The sequence below is a fragment of the Peromyscus maniculatus genome, chromosome 5 (assembly GCF_049852395.1).
Source record: "Peromyscus maniculatus bairdii isolate BWxNUB_F1_BW_parent chromosome 5, HU_Pman_BW_mat_3.1, whole genome shotgun sequence".
NCBI classification, from domain to species: domain Eukaryota; kingdom Metazoa; phylum Chordata; class Mammalia; order Rodentia; family Cricetidae; genus Peromyscus; species Peromyscus maniculatus.
Window position 1 is genome coordinate 63,268,840 of NC_134856.1, and position 25,116 is coordinate 63,293,955.

The window sequence follows — 25,116 nt, forward strand, 5'->3', positions numbered from 1 at the left end:
GTTAGGTGCGGTGGTGCCTGCCTGTCAGCCCAGCACTCCGAAGGCTAAGACAAGAGGAAACTGAGAGTTCCAGACCAGTTTTGGCTATGTAGTAAGTTCTAGACCAGCCTAAACTACACCGAACCTGTCCAAAGGAAGGAAGGAAAGGAGGGAGGGAGAGAGGGAGGGGAGGAGGGAGGGAGGGAGGGAGGGAGAGGGAGGGAGGGAGGGAGAAAGAAAGAGAGAAAGAAAGAGAGAAAGAAAGGGAAAAATATTCTTGACAGAGAGATAATTCCCAAAACCAGAAGGAAATGACAAGTAGTCAGTCACAGAGATGAAATGACCTTATTTTTATAACTATAAACATATATTCCCATGTATTTTCATAGGGAAAAGACTCTGGAAAAGTGGAGTGTGTTGTTCCAATAGTGGTGTCTTGTGAAGGTTTTATTCCTTTTTGAATCTACTACATCTTATGAATTTTTCACTAGGAATCTATTAGCTATACAGAAAAACAAATATTTTTCCAGAGAAATCACAAATGACTAAAAGGGTCTAACTAGAAGGAGAACACAGCATGATGAACTCAGTGAGCTGTATGATGAACTTCCAGAGTAGAAATGTCCGGCTCATCCACCAGGCTGCAGAGGAAATGCTCGCTCCTGTTTAGAAGAAGGGTGGGGGGAGTGGAGGGGAAAGAACAGGGGAGGAAGAGGAGGAAGAGGAGAAGGAGGGAGGGAGGAACAGAGAGAGTGTTTTGGTTTTATTTTCTATTATGGCACAACAATTTTACATGTCAGGGTATACAAACAAAACGTTTTCTGTTAGGAATTACAAATATTTTAACTGGGTTATACATATTCTGATGTAATTAAATAATACACATGAAGGCAGACTGAGGCTGCTGTCCTACTTCACTGTGCCAGTGAGAAAGACTCCTAAGAGCAGAGAAGGCTGTCCCTGTGCCCCTGTAGGTTTGTGTCTGGGCCTGCAAACTAAATTCACAAAAGGTGGATTAACCAGAGAAAGTGGTACAAATCCTTCTCCTCTTTTTATGTCCCTGGGGCTTCAGGGAAAAGTAAAAGTTCAAAGAAACAGTTACCTATCCAAGCACTAATACATCATGCTAGCAAATGGCAACTACTGGGGAGAAATGACTTATTAAAAGGAAGGGGATGCCGGGAGGTGGTGGCGTATGCCTTCAATCGCAGTGCTTAGGAGGCAGAGGCAGGGAGATTTCTGAGAGTTTGAGGCCAGCCTGGTCTGCAAAGTGAGCTCCACCCAGGACTGTTACACAGAGAAATGCTGCATTGAAAAACCTAAATAGACCTTTAATCCCAGCACTCGGGAGGCAGAGGCAGGCGGATCTCTGTGAGTTCGAGGCCAGCCTGGGCTACCAAGTGAGTTCCAGGAAAGGCGCAAAGCTACACAGAGAAACCCTGTCTCGAAAAACCAAAAAAAAAAACAAAAAAAAAAAACAAAAAAAAAAAGAAAAACCTAAATAGATAGATGATAGATAGATAGATAGATAGATAGATAGATAGATAGATAGATAGATAGATGATAGGTAGGTAGGTATGTAGGTAGGCAGACAGACAGACAGATAGACAGACAAATTGAAGGAAGGGTATTTGGGTTTCTAGGGTCAATAGATTGTGGCTAGTCACTAGTAACTAGAGCGCCCATTAAGTAAGGGCAGTCATTGGAAAATCAGGTTTTTCCGGGAAGGTGTGCTCATGCACTCACATGTGTTGATTCCTGGTAGCACAGCACAAGGGAGACTTTCACACCCTTAACACACAGGATACATGCCCAGCTGTCAGGCAGGAGAGGGGATGGACAGCAGAAACTTTTTCTTGATTCTGTTGTTGATTCTCCATTGCCTTCATCTCAATAGGACATTTATGCTAAGTGGCACATTCTGGGGTGGCCGATGCTGAAACTGAGAAGCACCCAGGGCATTAAGCCTGACATGGAAACCATGGGGCAAACAAGGTGTTGGTGAGGCCAACTGTCTCCATCTCCTCCGAGACTTTCCATGGCACTTTAGGGTGGAGCGTGATCCCTTCCAGTCATGCAGAATTCCCCGCGAGCACTTGGAGAGGAAGAGTCAGTGGGCAGATACCCCCAGTGTTAACGCTGAGTCCACAGCTCATGGGAGGGAGGGAGGCGGTGCTTAGCAGAGATCTAGGTAGCATCTGCTCCTGTTCTCAGCCCAGTCTAGAGTCCGTGAGGTTGTCATCCATCCTTGGTAAGGCCAGCAGCAGTCACGTTGGGAAGAAAAATGAAACGGAATTTCGAATATCCCAGTGTGGCAAATAAGAGGAGCCACAGAGTTTAAAGCCCAGCAGGAAACTTTATGCAATTACCAGGGAAGTTGCTGCTGCTGGGAAAGAAAATACCATTTCCTTTTCAGGGGTGATTCATGCTTGTGTTCTAGGGGCCCCTGTGTTATGTCTTGGATTGCTTGTCTTTGCCCTAGAGGCTCCTTCCTGAAAGTCAGCTGATTCCCTATACCTGGGAATGTTCTAGGTGACCACTGCCTCCCTCCCTCCCTCAAAGCTTTATAAACATGGAGCTAGGGATGTGTCTGAGATGGTAGAGTACGTGTCTAGTATCATAAAGCCCTGGGTTCCATCCCCAGGATCCCATAAACCAACGCATGCTTACCATCCCAGCGCTGGGGAGGTGGAGGCAGGAGAATCAAATGTTCAAGATTATTCTTGGCTACACAGTGAGTTCAAAGGAAGCCAGGCTACAGGAGATGCCGTGTCTGCCTGCCTGTCTGTCTGTCTGTCTGTCTGAAGTACATGCAGTGAATGGAGTTCTAAAGTGATTTCAAATCAACTCAAACCGCGGTTGGACACTTGAGAGTTCAATCATTCCCAGACTGAAGAGCCTCTTGAAGGCCTGACAGGAAGTTTGATTCAACGGTGCTGCACTCTGCTCCCTTGGCCGTCCTGGTTCCAAGGACCTTTGAGCTTGCAAGTGGACGTGCGTGACTCTGGCCTAACTCGGTGGATGGCCAGTAAAGCCTCCAGTGTTCTGAGAGCATTGGAAACCCTTGATGCCCTTCTCCAGTGTCTACATTAACTTGCAGGTGCGAGTGTTCTGAAAGCCCAGATTTTGTAGGGAATTTTTGTTTTCTTTTCAAGTTTTTGAGTTAGTATAGTTTTTTTTTTCTTTTCGTCTGAAATTCAGTTTAATTTACCATCTTTTATGTTACTTGCCAAATATTGCAAGCATTGGCAGTCTCTGCTTTTGGAAACCCATGTTCACACGGGGTATTCACTAGACACTCCCTGTTTCCCTTCTGAAGAGGATTGCCATCAAGATAGGTACTGTTGAATGAAAAGTTGAAATGGCCACCATTGTTCATCTACAGTATTAATTTCTATTAAAATTTTGTTCTGGGCATGGGCCAGAGCTCTGCTGGTAGAATGTATACCTAGCATGCACAAAGGCCTGGATTCCATCCGGTAACACAGAGCAGGATGTGGTGCTGCATGAATGTAAGCCCAGCACGAGGGAGGCAGAAGCAGGGGGATCAGAAGTTCAAGGTCATATTTGACTAAATAGCAACTTTCAGTCAAGCTGGGCTTTATGAGCCCCAGTATGGAAAAAAAAAAAAACAAACAAACCAAAAACATGCCTTCAATCTCAGTACCCAAAAATCAGATCTCTGTGAGGTCGAATTCTAGGACATCCTGGTCTACATAGCAAGATCCAGGCTTATAAGCACCCCTACCCCCACCCCACAAAAAAAAAAAAAAGATTATATTGATTCTTTTTTTTTCTCTCTCAAATCTTGTGAAAACTTCTAGAGCATCAACTTTACATTTTAGACCACGGAACACAATCGTATTGTTGGACCCTTGCAGGGAAAACTGTTGGACTATGAACTTCACACTCCTTTCAGTGTGTTCCTTTTCCTGTACCTCTGTGTTTCTGCTCCTTGAAGGGCCAACAGGGGAAGGCTGTTCCAGACAGAGGAGGAGGCAGCCTACCAAGACAGGCCCACCAACCCACGTTCTGCAGGGGCCCTGGGCTCACAGGCACTGCAGGGTTCATTGACATAGTGTTTTCTGAAAATTGGCCTGTCGAGTCACGGGTTTCAGAGGCTGAGGGAAGGGTGGGGATTTGCTCTGTCTTTGTTGTTGCTGTTATTTTCTTTTTTGAAGAAAACTGTGTTCCATTAGTTCTTAGTGTATTGTTGAAATATCTGGTCAAGGCAAACCGGGTGTATTAGGTAATTCCTCTCTGAGTCCTGAAAAAAAAAAACCATTATGTTTGTGTATCCTCTCTTTAAAGATACTTCTTTTCTGTAAAAATCTCTTCTGTAACGTCCAGGCCATACAACAAACATAGAGAAACAGCCTTCCAGGGACAGCCAAAGGCTTTAGTGAAAGGGCATTCAAAATACTCAACATGTGGAGACTAATCATGGTTTTATTTTAGAATTATATGTAATTAATATACATATTAATGAGAAAGAATTATATATTAGTGAGAAGAGGTAAAGGAAAAGGGATTTGATTATACTGAAAATATCTATGAGGACCACGAAAAGAGGGATTGTAGAAAGTCAGAAGCAAGAAAGTTCTTCCTAAGCTGGGAGCATGGCACAGGTAAAGAGCTTGCCATGCAAACTTGAGGACCTGAATTCAACCCCCAAAATCCATGTGAAAAAGCTGTGTGTGAGAGCACTCACTGCCTTATGATTCCAGCATTGCAGAGGCAGAGACAGGAGGATGTCCTAGAGCTCACTGGCCAGCCAGCCTATTCCAATTAGTGATTGGGTCCCAGTAAGAGACCCTGTGTCAAAACCAAAGACGGACAGCTCCTCAAGCTTGACTTCTGACCTTGACATGCATGCACATACATGTGTGCCTGAATATACATGAACACACACACACACACACACACACACACACACACACACACACGAAGGGGAGGCCCTCAGGGAACCCCAGTTCATGACCAGTTGTCCCATTGCTTTGTGGATGATTGACAGCTAGCTAATCAAGGTGGGAACACAGGACAGAGTCCCCACCACCCTCCAGGGCATGAGATTAGCAAGCAAGGCGCAAGGTGAGGTTCTCTTGTTGGGAAACTGACAAAGAGGAGCACGCAAGCCCTGCTTTATATTTTTATGTCTATATTTTTATGTTCCTCCCCATCATGCCTTGGGACTCATCTCCCTCCCAAACTAGCTGCTTATAGCAAGGCCATGAACAAACAAAAGGAAGAAGCTTCATGTAAAGCCAAGCTCTCTTGCTCTTCTCCTTGCTGGACCATTCCAGACTCTGCCTGTTGCTAGAACCACTGCGTTCCTAGGGCGCTCACATCAGTGCCCTTCCTGGCTGCATCTCACTAGAAAGGGATGGGATGTGGCAAAGGGTTGGGATACAGAATCAACTGGGTCAGATGGGAGCCCTAGTTCAGGCCTCTCCAGTCGCCAGTGTGTGCATCTGTCTTGTCTGTCTTGAATCTCTGTCTGTAAAATGACAGGTATGATATTATACTTTGGGAAGTGTGTTAAATGTCTTGGAAGATATACTGACATGAACCCAGTTTTCTTCTTTGCACCAGAGATCAGGTGATCTTGGCTGCAGCAGGAAGAATATTCTCCTTTCTCATAGTCTGGTCCCCTTACTATCTTTGCCCCCACCCCCACCCTCAGTGTGTGTGTGTGTGTGTGTGTGTGTGTGTGTGTGTGTGTGTGTCCCAATGGATTTCATTTAAGGAGCTTGAGCATGTTGCCAATGGCTGGCTACATCACCTCCTTCACTGATAGATTCTCAAGGTAGAGGTAGGAAATACGGACAGACCCAACTCTGTGCATGTCTTATGCAAGTAAACACAGTGGCTGTAAGTGCATGAGTCCAACAGTCACGTCATGCCTGGAAGACAGCATTGCACAACACTCCACCCCTGCCTGAAGCTCTCTCCTTCTGTGATGTTCCCTGAGCCTTAGAAGTGATGCAGATGCCCTGTTCAGAGCTGAGCACTCTGTTATTCTCAGCACGTGGACCAGTTCTGAGTCTCTACAGGAACTGTTACCTACTGCAGGAAGAAGTTTCTCTGACCCAACCTGACAGCAGCACTAAGCTATGAGCACATGCATAAATATCTAAAAGGCAGTTTGACAGCCTTTGTCTTTCTTTAGAGTAGAGGTTCTCAACCTGTGGGTTTCGACCCTTCTGCCAAACTTTTATCTCCAAAAATATTTACATTATAATTCATGTCAGTAGCAAAATTACAGCTATGAAGTGGCAATGAAAATAACTTTATGGTTGGGTGTCACCACAGCGTGAGGAACTGTAATAAAGGGTCACAGCATTAGGAAGGTTGAGAACCACTGCTTTAGAGGGTGGATGGGAAGATAAGGGCCCTTGACATCACATGGGGCCCTGCTGATGCTGATGGATAGAAACCCCCATGCAGAGCCTGCGAGATAAGCTGCGTAGGCCACAGCCATGTTTGCTGGGGCAGCTGACTGACCCCATGTGTCATTGTCTTGTAGGTGGACTTGGGCCTCCTGCGGTTCGTCACTGCTGTTGGGACACAGGGCGCCATTTCCAAGGAAACCAAGAAGAAATATTATGTCAAGACGTACCGAGTAGACATCAGCTCCAACGGAGAGGACTGGATCACCCTGAAAGAGGGAAATAAGGCCATGGTGAGTCTGGCTCCTGCCCCTCCCTCCCCCTCCCCCCACTAAAGCCTTTCACATGCGCGATCAATTTTTATTTGTTTGCATGGGGATTTTTCCGTCAGGCCTGGTTTATTTTTTGAATTGATTTAAAATGAAAAGTGCAATTAGAGGTTTAAATCTGACCAAAGGGTCTCATGTTCCCAGATCCAAAGGCCAAGAGGAAATTACACAGATGTTACTTAAAAAAGACAGCAGACACACCAGCCAAACTCAACGACAAACTTGAGACTCACCTTCAGCCCCCCCACCCCCCAGGGACAGACAATGCACAGCCTAACACTGCCCACCTTAGGAGTTCCTGGTACTTGTTTGGCTTCGTTTATTTGGGGTTTTTCCTTGTGTTTCTTCATTCTTTCATAGATCTTTTTCCTCTTTCCTCTCTGTAATGGGATAGCACTCTTTCATCCATCCTTAGCGCTCACAAACTCATTGACAAGTGCAGTTGGCTGTGACTTGTCAGAACAGGAGAACCGTGGGTTTTTCCGTGTGTTCTTTCAGATCACACAGCTAGCGTGCTCCTTCCCTGCTTGAAGCTTCGACCTGGGGGGCAGCTGCGTCCAGCCTCAGGGCGTTTGCTCTGCCCTCTGTCATTTAGGAACCGAGATCTCTTCCTTAGCTGGCCTGCTTATTTGAAGTCATACTTGCTCTGATTTATTAATCAAAAGATTTTTGAGAATTCATATTTGATGTTACCCAAAATCAAAAGCCTGCGGGGCTGGAGAGATACTCAGCCAGTAAACTGCTTACCACACAAGCATGAGGACCTGAGTTCCATCTCCAGAACCCACATGTTAAATCTATATGAGCACACATACATACACATGCCAGTGAGATGCCTCAGAGGCTAAAGATGCTCACTAATAATCCTGACAACCCAAACTCCATTCCCAGGACCCACGTGGTAGAAGTAGAGAACCAATTTTCATGAGTTCCACACATGTACCACGGCATGTCCCTACACATAATAAATAAATAAATGTTTTTTAAAAATGTCAGGGAATTGGTGTGGAATGTGCTTGCCACCCCAGCCCTGGGCAGTTGAAACAGGAAGATCCCTAAGACTCATTGGCAGACCAGTAAGAAATCCTGTCTCCAAAAACTAGTTGTGTGCCAGGTGGTGATGTCGCACACCTTTAATCCCAGCACTGGGGAGGCAGAGGCAGGCAGATCTCTGTGAGTTCAAGGCCAGCCTGGTCTACAAAGTGAGTTCCAGGACAGGCACCAAAACTACACAGAGGAACCCTGTCTCGAAAAACCAAAACCAAAACCAAAACAAACAAAAAAAATAGTTGTGTTAGCACTGTCTGAGAAATGTCACCTGAGGTTGCTCCCTGTCCTACACACACACACACACACACACACACACACACACACACACACACACACACACCTACAAGGAGGCCAGTTCAGTTTACATGTCCTCAGCTCACCTTTAAACACCCATGGCTTGGCTGGCACTGAGAAAAGCCTCTGCGGTATGAAGAAAAAGACAGTCATAGACTCCCTTGATCAGTGGCAAAATCCCTCTCTCATGGAGGGCAGGCAAGATGGAGGCAGGTGTTAGAGGACAGCCGTTCTGTGGGAAGAGAGTTCCGTGGAAGCTTCTGTGGACAGTGCAAGGGCTATCAAAGGTGGAGAACATAGAACCCTTGCTCCACCTGTGAAAAAATCCCTCATGGCCCTATAGAGAAGACACAAGGCAGTAATGCCCCAGGGTTTTATGACTTCCTATTACGGAGCACCAACAGGTCTGCACACACAAGCCTTCCCAAGCAGGAGGCTGGGAGGACACAGGAGGATGCAGCAGGGATGAGACTTGGGGTCTTCACTGACTGAAATGACGCTAGATAGAGCACCAGCTGACATCTGTTCCCGCAGACCTTCCCATTTCTTCTGGACATAGGTCTCACCTGAGATCTTGTCTGTCTTGATTTCATTTGCTGGACCGTGGCAAGGTCGGAATCCAATCCTAGCCTTCCCTGACAGCCCTCATCCTTTGGACAGAACGTGAACTTGTATGCCTTTCAACAGTCGGGGGAAACTCTCAGTGTTAGCAGAATGACCTACCCTTGTCTGTGCAAACTCTGTGCAATGGGTACACACCCACCCCCAGTGTGTGCAAACTCTGTGCAGTGGGTACACACCCACCCCTGTCTGTGCAAACTCTGTGCAATGGGTACACACCCACCCCCAGTGTGTGCAAACTCTATGCAGTGGGTCACACCCACCCCCAGTCTGTACAAACCCCAGTCAGCCAGCTCTGGTCCCTCTAGGAGAACTAAATAGGCCCCTAAGAACAGCATCATTTGAAATGCTACTACTTCCGGAAGCTTCTCGTTACTTTCGCCACATGAAAATGTACCCATTCGGGTTGTTTCCCAGAGGGAGTTGCTGAAGTAGAAGCCAAGTACAGGGGGCGTTTTGGTGTTGCTGAAGAGGAGGAGCATCGGGTCACACAAGCCCAGTGAGGCAAAAGTCCCAGTCAGATGACATTGGTGAGGCCTTGCTCTGGAGGGAAGAGCAAAGCTCAGGGAACTTCAGGCACTCACTGGAAGATGGGGAGGGTCTCTGTGCCCTGAAGGGAGGCTCTGATTATAATACCTGAGAGATGATGGGGGTCACAGTGACACACACACATCCACTACCACGGAGGTCCTGGAACTCTCTGTGTAGACCAGGGTGGCCTTGAACTCACAGAGATCCGCCTGTCTCTGCCTCCTGAATGCTGAGATCAAAGGTGTACACCGCTGCCATACACACACATGCACACACACACACACACACACACACACACACACACACACACACACCTGTAAATATTGCTGCTTTTACAAGGCCATCCTCACCCATAACTGACCTACAAATCTAGAAAGCAGAGGCGTCCACTCTTATCTGAGGCAAGGCTGGTGCCAGAATGTTCCGTGATGGTGTACAGAGATCCTGTAAACAACACCACCCACCACCGCATTCCGTATAGTCCCAAAGGACATTTGCAGACACCTGGTTTATATTGGGCCCTCCTTGCCTTTGTGGTCACATGCCTCATTGTTCTTCGAATCGAAAGACACGTTAGTGCCTAGAAGCAGAAGACTGGAAATTTTCTGTTAAAAATCATTTATTATTTAGTTTTGCCTCTGACCACTGAAGCATAATTCTACCAATAACTCCGAAGTATTAAAATCACTGATGCATGACTAAGAACATTTACCAAGGGACCAAATAAGCAAGGAGGGCAGGAAGCTGGGGATGTGGCTCTCAGTGGCTGGAATGCTTGTCTCATGCGCACAAAGCCCTGGTATTGATCATGAACACCCCTAAACCAGGCACATGGTACCTACCTGAGACCCCCACACTTGAGAGGTAGAAGCAGAAAGATGAGGAGTTTAAGGTCTCCTTCAGCTACCTGGTGGATTCAAGGCTGGCCAGGAATACACGCCACAAGGTCTACAAAAAGAAGGAAGGGAAAGGGAAGGAAGGTACTTGGCTTAGGGCTGTATCTGAGGACAATAGCTAGAACTTTAAAACACCAGACCTAAGCCAGCAGCATTCAAAGAGCCTTTCTTCTGAGGAAGGGAGATAGTGAGAGTCCCCGAGGAACGTGTGAGGCTTAGCTCTTCCAGTAAAGCTAACTGCTTCTCACTTTTAAAGATGATGGCATGTGTCCTTTAATAAATGCCATCCTTGTGACAGTGCTTTTAGAGACTGAAGCCTCTCAAGCAAGAATATATGGCCGGGGTGGCATTCTGCACTGGACAGGGTTCTCTTTGATTACAGTTATTTGGGAAAATAACATGACAGCTTGCTAATGGCACACCAACCTTGGTCGAAAATGCTAGAGCAGCTAACAGTTTCTACAAGCATTCGTGGGAAGTTTCTGGGATTTGTTTCGAATACAGTTAGTTTGTTAACGCCCTCTCTCTCCCATCTAGATCTTTCAGGGAAACACCAACCCCACAGATGTTGTCTTGGGAGTTTTCCCCAAGCCCCTGATAACGCGGTTTGTCCGGATCAAACCTGCGTCCTGGGAAACTGGCATTTCTATGAGATTTGAAGTTTATGGCTGCAAGATAACAGGTAAGTGCCAACATGGAAGTTGCCCCCTCTTGAATGAATGCAAATGTTTTCCATTCAAGGAGAATTTGTTCATATGTGCAAATATGAAGGCGATTTATTCATATTTATTTGGTAGTTAAGATCTAGTTACTCTTCTCATTAGTATGACAAAATACCTAACAAGAAGGAGCTGAAGGGAGAAGGACTGGCTTGCAGTTCATGTGGATACAGTCCACCACAGCAGGGAAGTGTGGTGGCAGGGGCAGGAGGCAGCTGATTATGTTACATCCCCGTAGGGAAGCAGAGAAGAAACAAGAAACGGCATGAGATTATAAAACCTCAAGGTCAGCCGGGTGGTGGTGGCGCACACCTTTAATCCCAGCACTCAAGAGGCCGAGGCAGGTGGATCTCTGTGAGTTCGAGGCCAGCCTGGTCTTCAGAGTGAGTTCCAGAACATTTGAGACTATTACACAGAGCTTCCAAACAAAAAAAAAACAAAACAAACAAAAAGAACCTCAAGGTCTGCCCCCAGGGACGCACTTTGTCCAGTGAGGTGCTCCCTCCTAAAAATTTCACAACCTTTCCAAAAAGTTCCAGCATCTAGAGATGAAGTGTTCCAATACATGAGCCCATGGGGGACATTTTGTATTCAAGCCACAAGAGCCTGGACACTGGATGTACATGTGTCTGAATTCAAGTTCCACCTTAACTCGTTAGCCATTTGTGATTCACTTAGAGTTTCCCAGGCCTGGTTTTTCTCCCCTGCATACAGGCTACTCCTCGTGGCAGGTCGGGAGGTGGACATGAGCATTCAGCGTAGCGTGTCAAATGGTGGGGATTCTGTCAGTGTCCTGCTTTCCACCAAATGCAAGCTCTGAGAAGGCAGCTCACGGGCCTGGCCCTCTGCTTGTTAGGTGGGCAGCATGCTGTCTGTTATTATTGGGTCCTAAAAAACAGCTGCCCCATGGAAGGCTCCAGACCAGCTTTCTCTCTGCAGTTTTGAAATCCAGAGGTGGCTTAATCAGCCGCGCTTGAAGGAGTTTGCCTCTCTGACAAGGGTGGCTTTCACTCCCCAAACAGCCTGGCAACTCCGCCATGGATGTTTGTCTCTGTTTTGTTACCTCAGTGTGTATGTGAGTGTGTGTGTGTGTGTGTGTGTGTGTGTGTGTGTGTGTGTGTGTGTGTGTGTTTTCCCCTGGTGGTATTGGGGATTGAACCTGGGCCTCACACATGGTAGGAAAGCACTCTACCACAGTAGGAACTGCATCACCAATTCTTTTTTCTTTTTTTTGGTTTTTTTGAGACAGGGTTTCTCTGTGTAGTTTTGGTGCCTCTCCTGGATCTCGATCTGTAGACTAGGCTGGCCTTGAACTCACAGAGATCTGCCTGGCTCTGCCTCCCGAGTGCTGGCATTAAAGGTGTGAGCCACCGACACCCAGCTGCATCACCAATTCTTAACTGGACATTCTAAAAGTAGAAGTCAAGTTGTGAAAGTTTCTGGTTTTTCAGTTTGTTCTTCAAACAGTGCTTGAGGAATCTGTTAACTTGAAACAAGAGGCTGTTCCTACTTGGGGGAAATGATGAGGTACACTTAGTCCTGTTACATGTCCGAGAGAGGGTCACTGGGTGGCTGGAAGTCAAGGTATGTCCGGCCGTGAGTCGCTGGACTCGAGGCCCCCAGGCTTCTGGAACGGTCCTTGCTGGGGGCTTCTCCTGTGTTCTGATGTAGCAGCAGCCACACTCCAACCCTCTTCCATGTAAGTAGATGTGTTACAGAGCTCCCAGTTAAAAGCAACAACAGCACACATGTAATCTTCATATCTTAAAAACTGAAAAACATGGGAGTGGGAGAAATGGCCCAGTGGTTAATAGCACCCACTGCTCTTCCAGAGGACCCAGGTTCAGTTCCCAGCACTCACATGACCGCTCACACCATCTGTAACCCCACTTCCAGGGGATCCCATGCCCTCTTTCTGGCCTCTATGGACACCAGGCTTTCCTGTGGTGCAAGACATACACAAAGCAAACACTTATAAAATAAAAATAAATCTGTTTTAAAAGATTTGAAACACAGACTCTGAGGCTGATTCACTAAGAAGGTAATTAAAAAGTCCACAACTTTTGGTCTCTTGTGAACCACTGTATTCTGGTCTCTTAGAACATTTCATTTCCCAGTGCACTTTATGCTTTGTCTACTGAGCCTGATAATTTCTAAAGAAGGAAGAAAAGCGACTTTTGAAAGCAAAGCATCCCCTGGGACTTTCCCGTCAGAGTGGAGATGCTGTGTTGAGAAGCTACTTCATGAAAGATCTGTGGAAAAGTCCATTTTGGAATGGAAAGCCCAGATCTGATGTCAGACCCAGGTTTTACTTGTTTCCACGGTGGACACGGACTTGTTTATCATAGGAGGATCTAAGACTTATGAAGTTCAAGGCCTTGGAGGCAGCAGTTGGGTGCAGGGACATTTGGAAGAGAGAAGGACACTGAAAACTCAGATGTGACCTTGTTTTTGTTTTTGATAATAGTTAAGTAACAGAAAGTTCTAAGGGACTGTAGGGCATTACTAATTTAGGAGTCTACCCATAAATTCATAGGAACAAGGCCACATAAGGTCTGGGTGGGAATTTCTGGTCCATTTCTCCAACCTTATTTCATGTCACTACACCAGAATTTTATATAGAAGCAAGCTTAATAAAGACTCCAAATTAGTCTGAACTCTGAACTCTGACTGTCCAGTCTCTTAAGATTTATGGTATGTCTTTTTGGTTAAGTAAAATATTTATTTGAACTTAAATTATCCTTTTTATTTTCATAAGGACATCCCAAGAGGTAATTCTAGGAATGTGAACAAAAAAAGAAAGTAATTTATTGGATTTTAAAAAAAATAGTTAAATAGCCTGTTTATTTAAACAGTATCTAAAGTAGTTTGTTCTAATGTTTTTAAACACAGCCTATTTGTGATTTTTAACTGCACAGTTGGGTTTTGCTTTGTTTTGTTTTCTCTCTAGTGAAATGACTGTCATTTCCCAGAAATTGACCTTGGCAGGTTTTTGGAGAGGGCAGTATGTGACCATGATGGTCACACAGCCAGAAAGGCCAGGCCCGGCTCAGGAATGTCCACTTAGTGAATGGCTGACTGCAGCCAAGACCTTTTGCATCTCAGATGTACATTTCCTGGTCTGTTAGTGCCTTAATGAACTGTGATGAGTATTAAATGAAAGAATATTTATAACGTACTTGGCTTAATGTGAAGTGCTCACTAAATGCCCCCACGCAATAATGCAAACATGCTACTTACTGAACTGGATGCAGGATAAGCTGCAGGTAGAGCCTGCAATGAGATAATCACTCATAAGCGTTTCCTTCTTTTCGAGACCCTGGTCCTCTGCAAGTGCAGACTGATACAAGAGTAGGTCCGCCGTGTCCTGTTGGACTAGACAATGCGGCAGGGTAGAGCCTGCTCACCACGATTTGTCTTTACCCCCTAGGCCTGGAGCACCATGAGTGTTCCGTGGTTATTTCTGGATGAAGGAGTTCCACTTCTCATGCCTTCTGACAGACAAGCAACCTTGAATTTTTACCCCCTCTTTATGAGTAGGCAAGTCCTAACTTAATCTGATTGTTTAAAGAAACTAGCAAATTTAAAATCCTTAGGACGTAAAGCATCATTTCCTTGACTTCCAAGGCCTCTAGAGTCCCACATTTGAACCTAGGTTTTACATTCAGAAATTCTTTAGAAATACAGCTATCCCCAAGATCCAGAGAATATGGTGACATGTTACCCAGAAAGAGACACACTAGGGTGACATAGTCTGCTTTACAGTGATTGAGGAAGGAATGTTTTCCTTGTTTCTCTAAAGAGGGCTGCATCATTTTGGTAAAGGAGGGGATTGGGAAGATGACACTGGGGGACTTCTGTTGGGCTGAGAGAGCCAGCCTGCGCTCTGCTCTGTGGTGTTCTATTCCCAGTCATATGCTCCTGTCAATCGCAGATGAGGGTGACCTTTCCAGACACCACAACACCCTTCGGAAACTTCCCAAGCCATCAGGGGAAGACCGCATGGTGCCCATCGAGAGTTTCTGTCATACTTCACTGTTCCTTTCTCACTCTTTGAAAGCTTATTACTTGGATGTGCTCTGTTTCTCTTTGAAGGTCAAACACAGAGATCTTACAGTCAATTAGTATCACTAATGATTGCCACATCCAACCTCTCCCCATAACATCATGCACTTGACTCTTTCATCCAAGATTGATTTTAAGGTTTCCAAAAAACAGTGTTGCCAAGCAAAATACCAAATCCCCAGTGAGCTTGATGTGGTTAGAAAACGTTAATTGTTAGTGTACATATTTCCCATTGCAGTTTTGGGTACACTAAGTATTAGTCATTGTTCTCTCCAATCCAGCTGGATATCCTATTTCTTGTTCCGTTGTTTATTTGCTTATTAAATCTAACAACATGGGTACACGTGCATCTAAATCTGCCTGCCAAGGTAACCCTGCTATAAACTAGCATCCCATTCAAACCTTGAAATAATTGCTAATATGATTTCTTCCTCATCATCGTTAAAAGTGAGTTACGGGCTAGGCTGAGGAAATAGCTCCATCAGTAAAGCATTTACCTTGCAAGCATGAGGAGCTGAGTTCAAACCCCAGAACCCACATAAAAAGCCATGCACAGTAGCATTATAATCCAGAGCTGGAATGGTGAAGAAGTTCCCTGCTGCTTGCTGACCAGACAGTCTGGCCTAACTGGCTACCTCCAGGCCAATGAGAGACCTTGTCTCAAAAAACATCATGGAAAGTATGGGAGGATGTCCTTTGTCCCTCAGACACATGCCCACACATGCGTAGTGTAAGTCTTATGGTTTTCAGTCAAGGTCAAATCAAGGTTCTCTTTGCTGTTTTTCAGAAGGGACGTTCACAGAGACGTGGTGGGGACTGGCTGAACACTCTGACTGCTGGGGTAGTGTGGGCTGGGTATCACCAGATGTGGGAAAGAAACAGCCCAGAAGCTCTGTAAGAGAAAGGGCGTTCAGCTAGTGGAGGCTGCTCCGCTCATGGCGTCCAAGTTAATTGGTGTTGTTGTAAAAGGCTGGCATCTGGCTCCCTCTGCCAGCTGTGCATCACCTTTATAAGGAAGCTGGTTGAAAGTCAGGCAGGTATGACCACTGTAGCCAAGAAATGGGACTTCTATTTTTAACATGAGTTTCATAGTTCTTCAGTAAAACGGGTTTTGCAAATCTTTTTTTTTTTTTAAATCCCCATTAGTTTATTCTTGGTTTCCAGATCCCACCCAGAGCAAATAGCCAGGCTGAGTTACAGGAAGGCATCCTGAGAAACGACAGCTGCTTCTGACTGTTGTAATATGTTGATTCATTCAGCAAGTATTTGTTGAGGATGACAGTGTACGAAAACAGACTCAGCAAGGCTTAGAAAACAGAAAAATATGATTTGTTTCATACCCTCAATAAAATTAAGATCCGGCTTTGGTATGTGACTCAGTTGTTGGTATGTTTGCCCATCACATAGGAATCCCTGTGCTCTGAACCCAGCATTGTAGAGGCCGCCAGGCAGTGCACACTTGAAACCCCAGTACTTAGGCAGGGGCAGAAGAGTCTGGAGTTCACGGTCATGCTCAGCTACATAGTGAATTCAGGCCAGCCTGGGACATGAGATCTTGTCCAAAAAAAAAAAAAAAAAAAAAAAAAAAAAAAAAAAAAAAAAAAAATAGAAAGGAAGGGAAATAAAAAAAGGAGAGAACATAAAAACTTGAGCTAGCAAAAAGTAGTTATCCAAAAGATTGTCAATATAAGAAAAATACACATCAAGTATCATAAGGCATCCCAGAAAAAGAAAACCCTATCCAATTTCAGACTGGAAATATTGACTAAGTTAAATAATATTTGAAGATGAGTCAATATTTCCCACAGATTAAATAAATGGTGGGAAGAGCAAGTTGACAGGAAGGTCTAGCAGAGAGAATGAATGGGAGAAAGCCCCACCTCCACCCAGGGAGGAAGTGCGTCTTCTCTAGTATCAGTGAATGTACAAGTGAGGAGCTGGGATGTGTGATGTTCAAGGCCGTGCTTGCAAGTGTGTGAATGAAACTGCAGCATCAGAACTGTACAACTTTGTGAGGAGACGTGCTGACTGGCTTATGCTTAAGGTCAACACGGGAGCCTCACTGGAATCACTTAGAACGGTTAAACTTTGAGATTGCAATTTATCACAGTATGTCGAATGGAATTGTTTCAAAGGAAAAGAGGTTGTCGCTCCTGTCTGTCCCTAATTGAGCTGCATGATTTTGCAAGGAGGATAACTGATGTCAGTTATTTATTAAGCAACCAATCAGTCAATCAATGATGGATACTCGCCTGTTGCTTAGAAACTCAATCTGCTATTGAAGATGTGAAGAGGTCCATACGTACTTCATTGCTCTTGGGGCTTTTTCAGTCTATCTGTGATTACAGGACTTGTAATCCCATCCACAGCACGGCTCTGTCCCGGCTTGGAGCCCCTTCCTGCCTGGGCCATCACATGCCCAGAGGGGGAGTCCTCCCAAGATGGTTCAAGTTTCCATAACTCTTGAGCTGCATCTTGATGTTCACATGGGCTGTGTCTCTGAGATCATGAGAGAGGAGGCTGAAGGTCTTGACCAAAAGCAGCGATAGGAAATCCGTCCATGGGATGTGAGGGGAGAATTGGTAACTAGCATATATTGTCAGTAACTGGATATATTGGACAGCTGATATGAAACCAAAATGAGATTCGTGTGTGTCTCACGGATTCATGGGGTGTTTGAGTTCACGGAAGGTGTGCATGTGGGGAGAGCACATGCAGATGTGTGAAGGCCCCAGGCAAACTCTGTTGGCAGTCCACAAGTGCAGCCCACACGTATGTGTTTGTTTCTTTGTTTCTGAGACAGTCTCTTACTGAGATTGGGAGCTCACCAATTCATCGAGGCTGGCTGGCCAGTGAGGCTCAGGGATCTGCCTGTCTCCGCCTCCCCAGTGCTGGGTTACAAGTGTCAGCTGCCATGTGAAAAACATGGAAATCGGAGATCTAACTGAGCTAACTCCCCAACACCCAGGATGTGATTCTTAAGACCTAGATAGAAAATATTGCTCTTTTCCTTGAAATAATAGAGAGATAGGACAGAGGCGAGCTTTAGTGTCAAGTTCAAGAGTCACTTGTGGAGTGACAGCAGAGGATATCCTGGGGCCGCCACACAGGCACAGGTCGATTTTCATCTCAAAAGGCAGATCCAGGCGAACCTCTGTAAATTCCAAGCTGGCCAGAGTTACACAATGAGGCCCTGTCTCAAAAAAAGGGGGGGGAGGGCATTGATAATGTAGCTCAGTTAGCAGTGTGCTTGCCTACCGTGCACCGAGCTCTGGTTCAATCCATAAGAGCACATGCATTGAACATACCTGTCATCCCAGCATTCAAGTGGTGCAGGCAGGAAGATCAGAAGTTCAAGGTCATCTTTCATCTCAGCTACTCATTTCAAGCCTACATTAGACCTTATCATTTAAAAAAAAAAAAAAAATAGACCAGGCGGTGGCGGCGCACGCCTTTAATCCCAGCCCTTGGGAGGCAGAGCCAGGCCGATCTCTGTGAGTTCAAGGCCAGCCTAGGCTATCAAGTGAGTTTCAGGAAAGGCGCAAAGTTACACAGAGAAACCCTGTCTCAAAAAAACAAAAAATAAAAATAAAAAAACTAAAAATAAATAGATCCTGAAGACAGTTAATGGAAAGGATAAAATGGCACCGTCCTTGTCCTTGAGCATGGGGCTCCCTGGACCTCATGTGCCTCCTTCATGCTAAGCCAGGCTCTTCCTTTGTTGCTTCAGCAGTTTCTTGTTTGGGGGATATATTTCTTTAAGTATCTCCAACCCACCATAAACTGGGACCGGTAGGCAGCACTTCCTGAAACTGGAGCAACTTCTAGGAACAAAAGAGCATGGAACCTTAGCTTGACATTAAACTTAGGAGACCTGAAAAGGCGGAAGGGCAGGGGTGGAAGTGATGCTCTGGGTGAAGATCTCCTTCACAGGAATGTAAGTCTGAGGAGAGGATACAAGTAGAGAAGAAATCTGCAGGAGGGAAGGCTCTCTAATGTACACTTAGAGACTGGGGATTTCATGTAGATGGATACAAGCTTATGTGTTCTTTCTGAGCTTGGTGTCTCTCAGGAAATAACCTCACCTCGTCTATTCTCCCCACCTCTAGATTACCCTTGCTCTGGAATGCTGGGCATGGTGTCTGGACTTATTTCAGACTCCCAGATTACAGCATCCAACCAAGGAGACAGAAACTGGATGCCAGAAAACATCCGCCTGGTGACCAGTCGCTCTGGCTGGGCCCTGCCGCCCTCACCCCACCCGTACACCAATGAGTGGCTCCAAGTGGACTTGGGGGATGAGAAGATAGTGAGGGGTGTCATCATTCAGGGTGGGAAGCACCGAGAGAACAAGGTGTTCATGAAGAAGTTCAAGATCGCCTATAGTAACAACGGCTCCGACTGGAAAACCATCATGGATGACAGCAAGCGCAAGGCCAAGGTGAGGCCTGGGGTAGGGGACAGCCACTGTCTGGGGACACTGCCTGCCTGCTGGCTCACCAGGAAGTCACTTCTCCAGCCCATGATAGAAGTAAAGAGTCATTTCTTCATGTCCTGGGATTTTTGTGGTGGTTTGGTTGTGTGTGTGTGTGTGTGTCTGTCTGTCTGTCTGTCTGTTTGTCTGCCTGTCTGTCTCTGTGTGTGTGTGTCTGTGCATGTGTGTGTGTGTGTGTGTATGTGTGTATGCATGTGCCCATGTATGGTTGTGCACACACATCCATTCACGCATGCCTAAAGCACCGCACACGTGAGTGTGGAGGCCAGAAGTCAACCTTGAATGTGGTTCCTCAGGAGCTAGCCACCTTGTTTTTTGAGACAGGGTCTAGGCTACTTGGCCATAAGTCCCAGCAATCCCCAAAACCTCCACCTCCCAAGCCCAGGATTACAAGCATGCACCACTATACCCAACTTTTCCCATGGGTTCTGGGGATCAAACTCAGGTCCTTATGTTTGCATGGCAGCGCCTTACCAACTGAGCTATGGTCCAGGCCCCTTTTCACATCCTGGCAGAAGTCAAGGCCTTCCCAGGGAAGCACAGGTTTGGCCAGGTTGGCTTGTCAGTAAGCTCCTGGGGTCTACCTGACTCCACCTCTCCAGCATGGGGGTGACAAATTCAAGATGCCTAATCTGGCTTTTGCTTGGGCGCTGGAGGACTAGTCTCAGGTCCTCATGACTGCAGAGCAAGTGCTTTAGTTAGATCTGCTCCCCGAAGCATTTGTTTGTCAGTTTGTTTGTTCACGGTACTGGAGAGCGTGTATGCAAAGAACATACTCTTCACTGAGCCACATTTCCCCGCACTGTTTAAAGTTTCCATTGTTGAGCTGGGGATGTATGTAATCCCAGTACTCAGGAGGCAGAAGCAGAAGAATCTCTGTGAGACCAGCCTGGGGACATAGTGAGTTCCAGGCCAGTGTGGACTATAGAATGAGACTACACCAAAAATAAAACGCAAACATATATTCAGTTGTCATAAAATATGCATAGAATTTACCATCTGAATCTTTGTAAGCACACAGCATGACAGTGTCATGTAAATCCATATCTATGGCCAGCTCTGCTCCAGAACTTTAGGCTTGTGAAGCTGAGATGCTGGGCCCATCAGGAATCCCTCTCCACTTCCCCTCAATCAGTCCTAACCCATCATCTTCCTGCCTCCCGCCCCGGGTCTGACTACTCAGGAGCCTCCTGTAAGCCTGTCATAGTACAGTATTCCTTGCTTCATGGCTAGTTTATTTCACTTAGTGTAACATTGAAGTCGTGTGGGTCCCAATTTCCTTCCTTTTAAGAGCAGAATAGTGTTCTGCCATGTGAAAAGCCACATTAATTTATACATTCACTACTGAGGGACCCTTGGGCTGTCTCCATCTTTTAGCTATCATGGATAATGCTTAGATATATTCTTATGCGTTTGGAACCTCTTAAAACTCAGTCACCTCCTGCTAATCTAATGAAACGAGGAGGCAATCTCAATATTAAAATATCCCAGCATTCAAACCCAAAAGATATGCTTCAGCCACTAGGTTTTACTCAGGGTTCTGGCTATATTTATTTACACTTCCTGAGCAGACCACACCAAGTTGGAATGGGTCCCAGGAGTGTACTTGGGTGGCCCTAAGTGGATTTGGAATGAAAATGAGGACCCACCCCCAGGTTTTCACATACTCTGTGGACATTTCTCACACCAACACATTTGGCCTTTGTTCTAGGTCTTTCTAACTCTACCCACCCAAAGCTGTTTCCCCCATGGGTGAAGACCGCAGCTCATTGGCTGGGACATCCTCTTTCCCTTTCCAAACAGGGTGGCAAGGCCTTGCAGATAGGAAGCAATCCTGCTCCTGCTGCTAGCTTTCCTCCCTCCAGATATGTGGCTTTGAGGGTAAGACCCTGTTCCCCCAAAGGCTGCAGGTCAGTGATGGAGCTGCCGGCCACTGGCAAAACCAATGTTCTGGCTGAGTACCGTGTAAAACTGTCTCTCATCCCTCTCTGAATTGACTTGTGGTTTCTAAAGCATTTCAGCATTATGTGTGGCTACATTCTTTCTTTTCGGAGACAGGGTCTCATGGAGGCTCCCACTGTGGCTGGCTCCCAACTCACTAGGCAGCTGATGATGTCCTTAACTTTCTAATTCTCCTACTAGGATCACAGGCATGCACTATTATACTTCATGTATATAGTACTGAAGAATGAAACCCTGGGTCCAGTTCGTGTTGGGCAAGCACTCAACCAATTAGTTGACCTACAGCCCCAGCTCATAACCTTCCTTCTATCTCGTGTCTTTTTTACTTAACTCTTTTAGTATGTGTGTGTGTGTGTGTGTGTGTGTGTGTGTGTGTGTGTGTGCATGTTTCTTTGTGTAACTGTCCCTGGGTGTGTCATGCACTTATGTGCACAAGCATGTGGAAGCTGGAGGGCACTTTATCCATCATTCCTCAGACGCGATCCACCTTGTGTTTTGAGACACGGTCTCTCTCAGACCTGGGACTTACCAGCTAGGCTAGGCTTACGGCCCAGGGAGCCCCAGGAAATCTCCCATCTTGGTCTCCCCAGCACTAGGGTTGCAGGTGTGTGACACCACTCCCAGTTTCTTTTTACTTGGGCTCTGGAAATCAAACTCAGTCCTTACCAACTGGACTATCTCCCAAGTCCACTTGTCCTTTTTATGTCCACCCTTTCTGGACTTGGGAAAAGGGAGAGGGACACCCACCCAAAACTGAAGTCCCTGTACACCGACTTCAAAGAGTGGAATGGACCATGACTTCATCCCGGAACTCGAGCAGGCAGCAAATCAACCCCCGCTGCTGCCGATGCAGGGTGTGTTGTTGTGACACGTTCTTCACACGAGGCTCTGAGAGAGCAAACAAGTCGCCATATGTGTCTGATAGGAGGCATCATATGCTTCCTGTCATCTAGCCCTCACGGCAGTGGAGCCTGAAGCTGTCAGCCTGTTGCAGCAAACCCAGTATAGAGTAGCACACGAAGCTGACGCGTGTGTTTCAACGTTAACAGTCCCCTGCTGGAGACTGGATGAATACATTGGGATTTAGCCCTGAAATGCTCGTCACTGTCATCCTCCTATGATACCTGAAACCATGGAGACTTCTAGACCACTTAGACTGAGCCTAATCTCTGATTCTTAGCATGCTCTTCCCCTGAAATAATATTACTAAAGTAGAGATGGAAATTGGTAAAAATCTTCCATTTCAGACAGCCTACATTTTCAAATTATATAAAGGTATTTGAAACGTATTCTACTTAATGGTCCAAATGCTGGCTGCCTGCCGAGGATGCCAGCCATCATTCAGGTAAAAGTGAAATGCGGATATTTGTAGGATAAGACAATGCTTTTGTGAATTAATCTCCTTTATGCCCTTCCCTCACCCCCACCCACAAACGTATAATTGGCAAGGTCTATCTTCTACCAGAGTGGTTATGGTCAGAGCCTGGCCCTTGCAGCCCAACAGGCTACTCTTTAGCCATCACAAATACCAGGAGAAAAGCCGAGAAAGGGGACTTATCTATCCAATGTGGCCCCATTGAGGAGATGAGCAAAGGGGGTATCCATGGCCCCAAGTTTATCTTCCAGGTCCTGGGCATGAGGCTTAGGTTTAAATAGAGGGCTAGAGGTGTGCATAACTAAGTAGTGCTGGTCTCACCCATCACTGATCCACCCTTGTCTCAGCTCCCATCTCTGCTGCAAGGTGGTCTGACAAGTCCTCAGAACTGTGTGAAATCTCTTCCTGAGGGACAAGCTCTCACTGTCTCAGCCTTTTCCTTTGCCCAGAATTTACTAGGGAAATTCTAATTCTTTGGGATTCATCATTTTTTCTGTAGTATAAAAGTCAAGGTGAGGGCATGATTGTCTCTCTTTTAACTTCCTTCTTGCCAGGATGGTTACATGTCAGGGTCTAGATTAACTAGACTTTTCAGGACTAGAGGGAGCCAAAGACCTCAGGTTCTAAAGAACAATGGTTTGTGGAGCCCTGCGCTAATTCCTAAGCCAGCCTCTGCTGTCTGAGTTCACCCGAGCCCATGCGGCTTTCACGGCTGGTGTTTTCCCAGCTCACCACTGACAGCTTTCATAAAGATTCACATTGTGTTCATTCTTTGTTCAAGCTGAAGTGGGGAAAGGGTCCCAGAATTCCAACGATAACAGTGCTTCCTCTGATGTTCTTCCCAGCCTCATCAGTGTAGACAGGACTTGTGTGTGTAGTAATGGTGTTTTCGTTACAATTAGCGTCTTGCTGACAACAGCTTAATTGGGCCTAACAATGCTGTATGTCAGATTCTCAATTACTCACAGTGCTTGTGGATCTATCAAGAGTCAGGACCTTGATAGCAAACGTATTTCTTAAAAAAGGAAATTGATGAATTAAGCTCTAGTGTTAGTATGTTAGATTGCTACTGGATTTTCTGAGTTATAAAGGCTAATTAATTAACTTCAAGACCCCAGAGCCCTTGGTTGTCTGTCTGTCTCTTCCTACATGCTTCCTGTAGCCATGGCATGTTCTCCCTGGGATCCTCACATCCTCTGCTGTGTTAGGATGCTGAGCCCATTCAGTGTGCTCCCACTCTGCCTGGCAGGGCTGGGGTGGCCACTCCATCTGGCTGCCAGTTTGCATCAAGTTAAAGGCACATCAGTGAATACAAATGTGTTTCCTGGGTGTTCTTCCCTCCTAGTGAAGAGACCAGAAGCTTGGTGCGTGCGGAAGACATCTCAGCTATACAGGAGGCCAAGGCAGGAGAATCACATCAGCTCAGGAACTGTAGTCAGTCCTGGGTACCACAGAAAGACCCTCTTTCCTCAAAAGCAAAAATAAAGTGAGGAGACTGTGCTACTTGATCTTTGAGAGTCAGAGCCCTGGAGTGGTGTGGCTAAGAGTGCCAGTCAGTCAGCCACGGTTTGCATCCTGCCTCCGCAAACTCCTTGACTACTCTGTGACCCGTTTCCTCATCTAGAAAAGATGTGTAAAGGACTCTAGAGATGACTGGGGAGGTAAAGTGTTTACCTCGCAAGCTTGAGGACCTGAATTTGATCGACCCGCATGAAAAAGTCGGTTGTGGTAGAGTTTGCTTGCAGTCCTAGCACTTGGGGGGGGGGGGGGGGCAGGCAGAGGCAAATGGATCCTTAAGGACTCTGACCAGACAGAGGTGCTATTAGGGTGCTAATCAGTATACCCTAACAGACGTTGTTAAAAAACAAAGCAAAAAAGTAGAGAATGCCTGAGGGAATAATACCTGAAGTTGCCCTGTGGCCTCCATAACACACACACACACACACACACACACACACACACACACACACACACACACACACGGGATGGGAGAACCAATGCATACTGGTGGTAGTTCAGACCACCTGAATGTCCCTAGTAACCAGGGTTGCTGTTGACCATTGAGGTAAGAAGACTTTTGGTCTGTAAGTACCTTAGCTGGTAATACTCCTTAAGCAAGAGCTTTCCATTCATTGGTTTAAGCTAAGGTCTTGAAATATGGCATTTGGACTCCATTAAACTATTGCTGAGCTGAGAGTATAGATTAGGGGTAGAGCACTTCCCTAATACACAGGAGGCCTTGTTTCCAACCCAAGCATCACAAAAGGAAATTAATTCTTCCTTTTTCAGGGATTTAATTCACCCTCTTCAAGAGGACCAAGTTTGAGCAAAAACAGGAGCCTCTCATCTAAGAACCAGTAACTGCAGTCTTTACTGAAATTCTGTATCTACTATAAACTCCATGAGGTGGC

General features: G+C 46.0%; 1 protein-coding gene across 4 annotated transcripts in view; it reads left to right on the forward strand.

Annotated features, from left to right (window-relative positions):
- Nrp1 (neuropilin 1) overlaps positions 1-25,116 on the forward strand; it is a 154,843-nt gene that overhangs the window by 99,531 nt on the left and 30,196 nt on the right. For all 4 annotated transcript variants that reach the window (XM_042277894.2, XM_076572365.1, XM_076572366.1 and 1 more), the window contains 3 exons: positions 6,506-6,661; positions 10,627-10,771; positions 18,983-19,314. In XM_042277894.2, the coding sequence (XP_042133828.1) occupies positions 6,506-6,661; positions 10,627-10,771; positions 18,983-19,314 (633 nt within the window). The remainder of the gene's footprint in view (positions 1-6,505; positions 6,662-10,626; positions 10,772-18,982; positions 19,315-25,116) is intronic.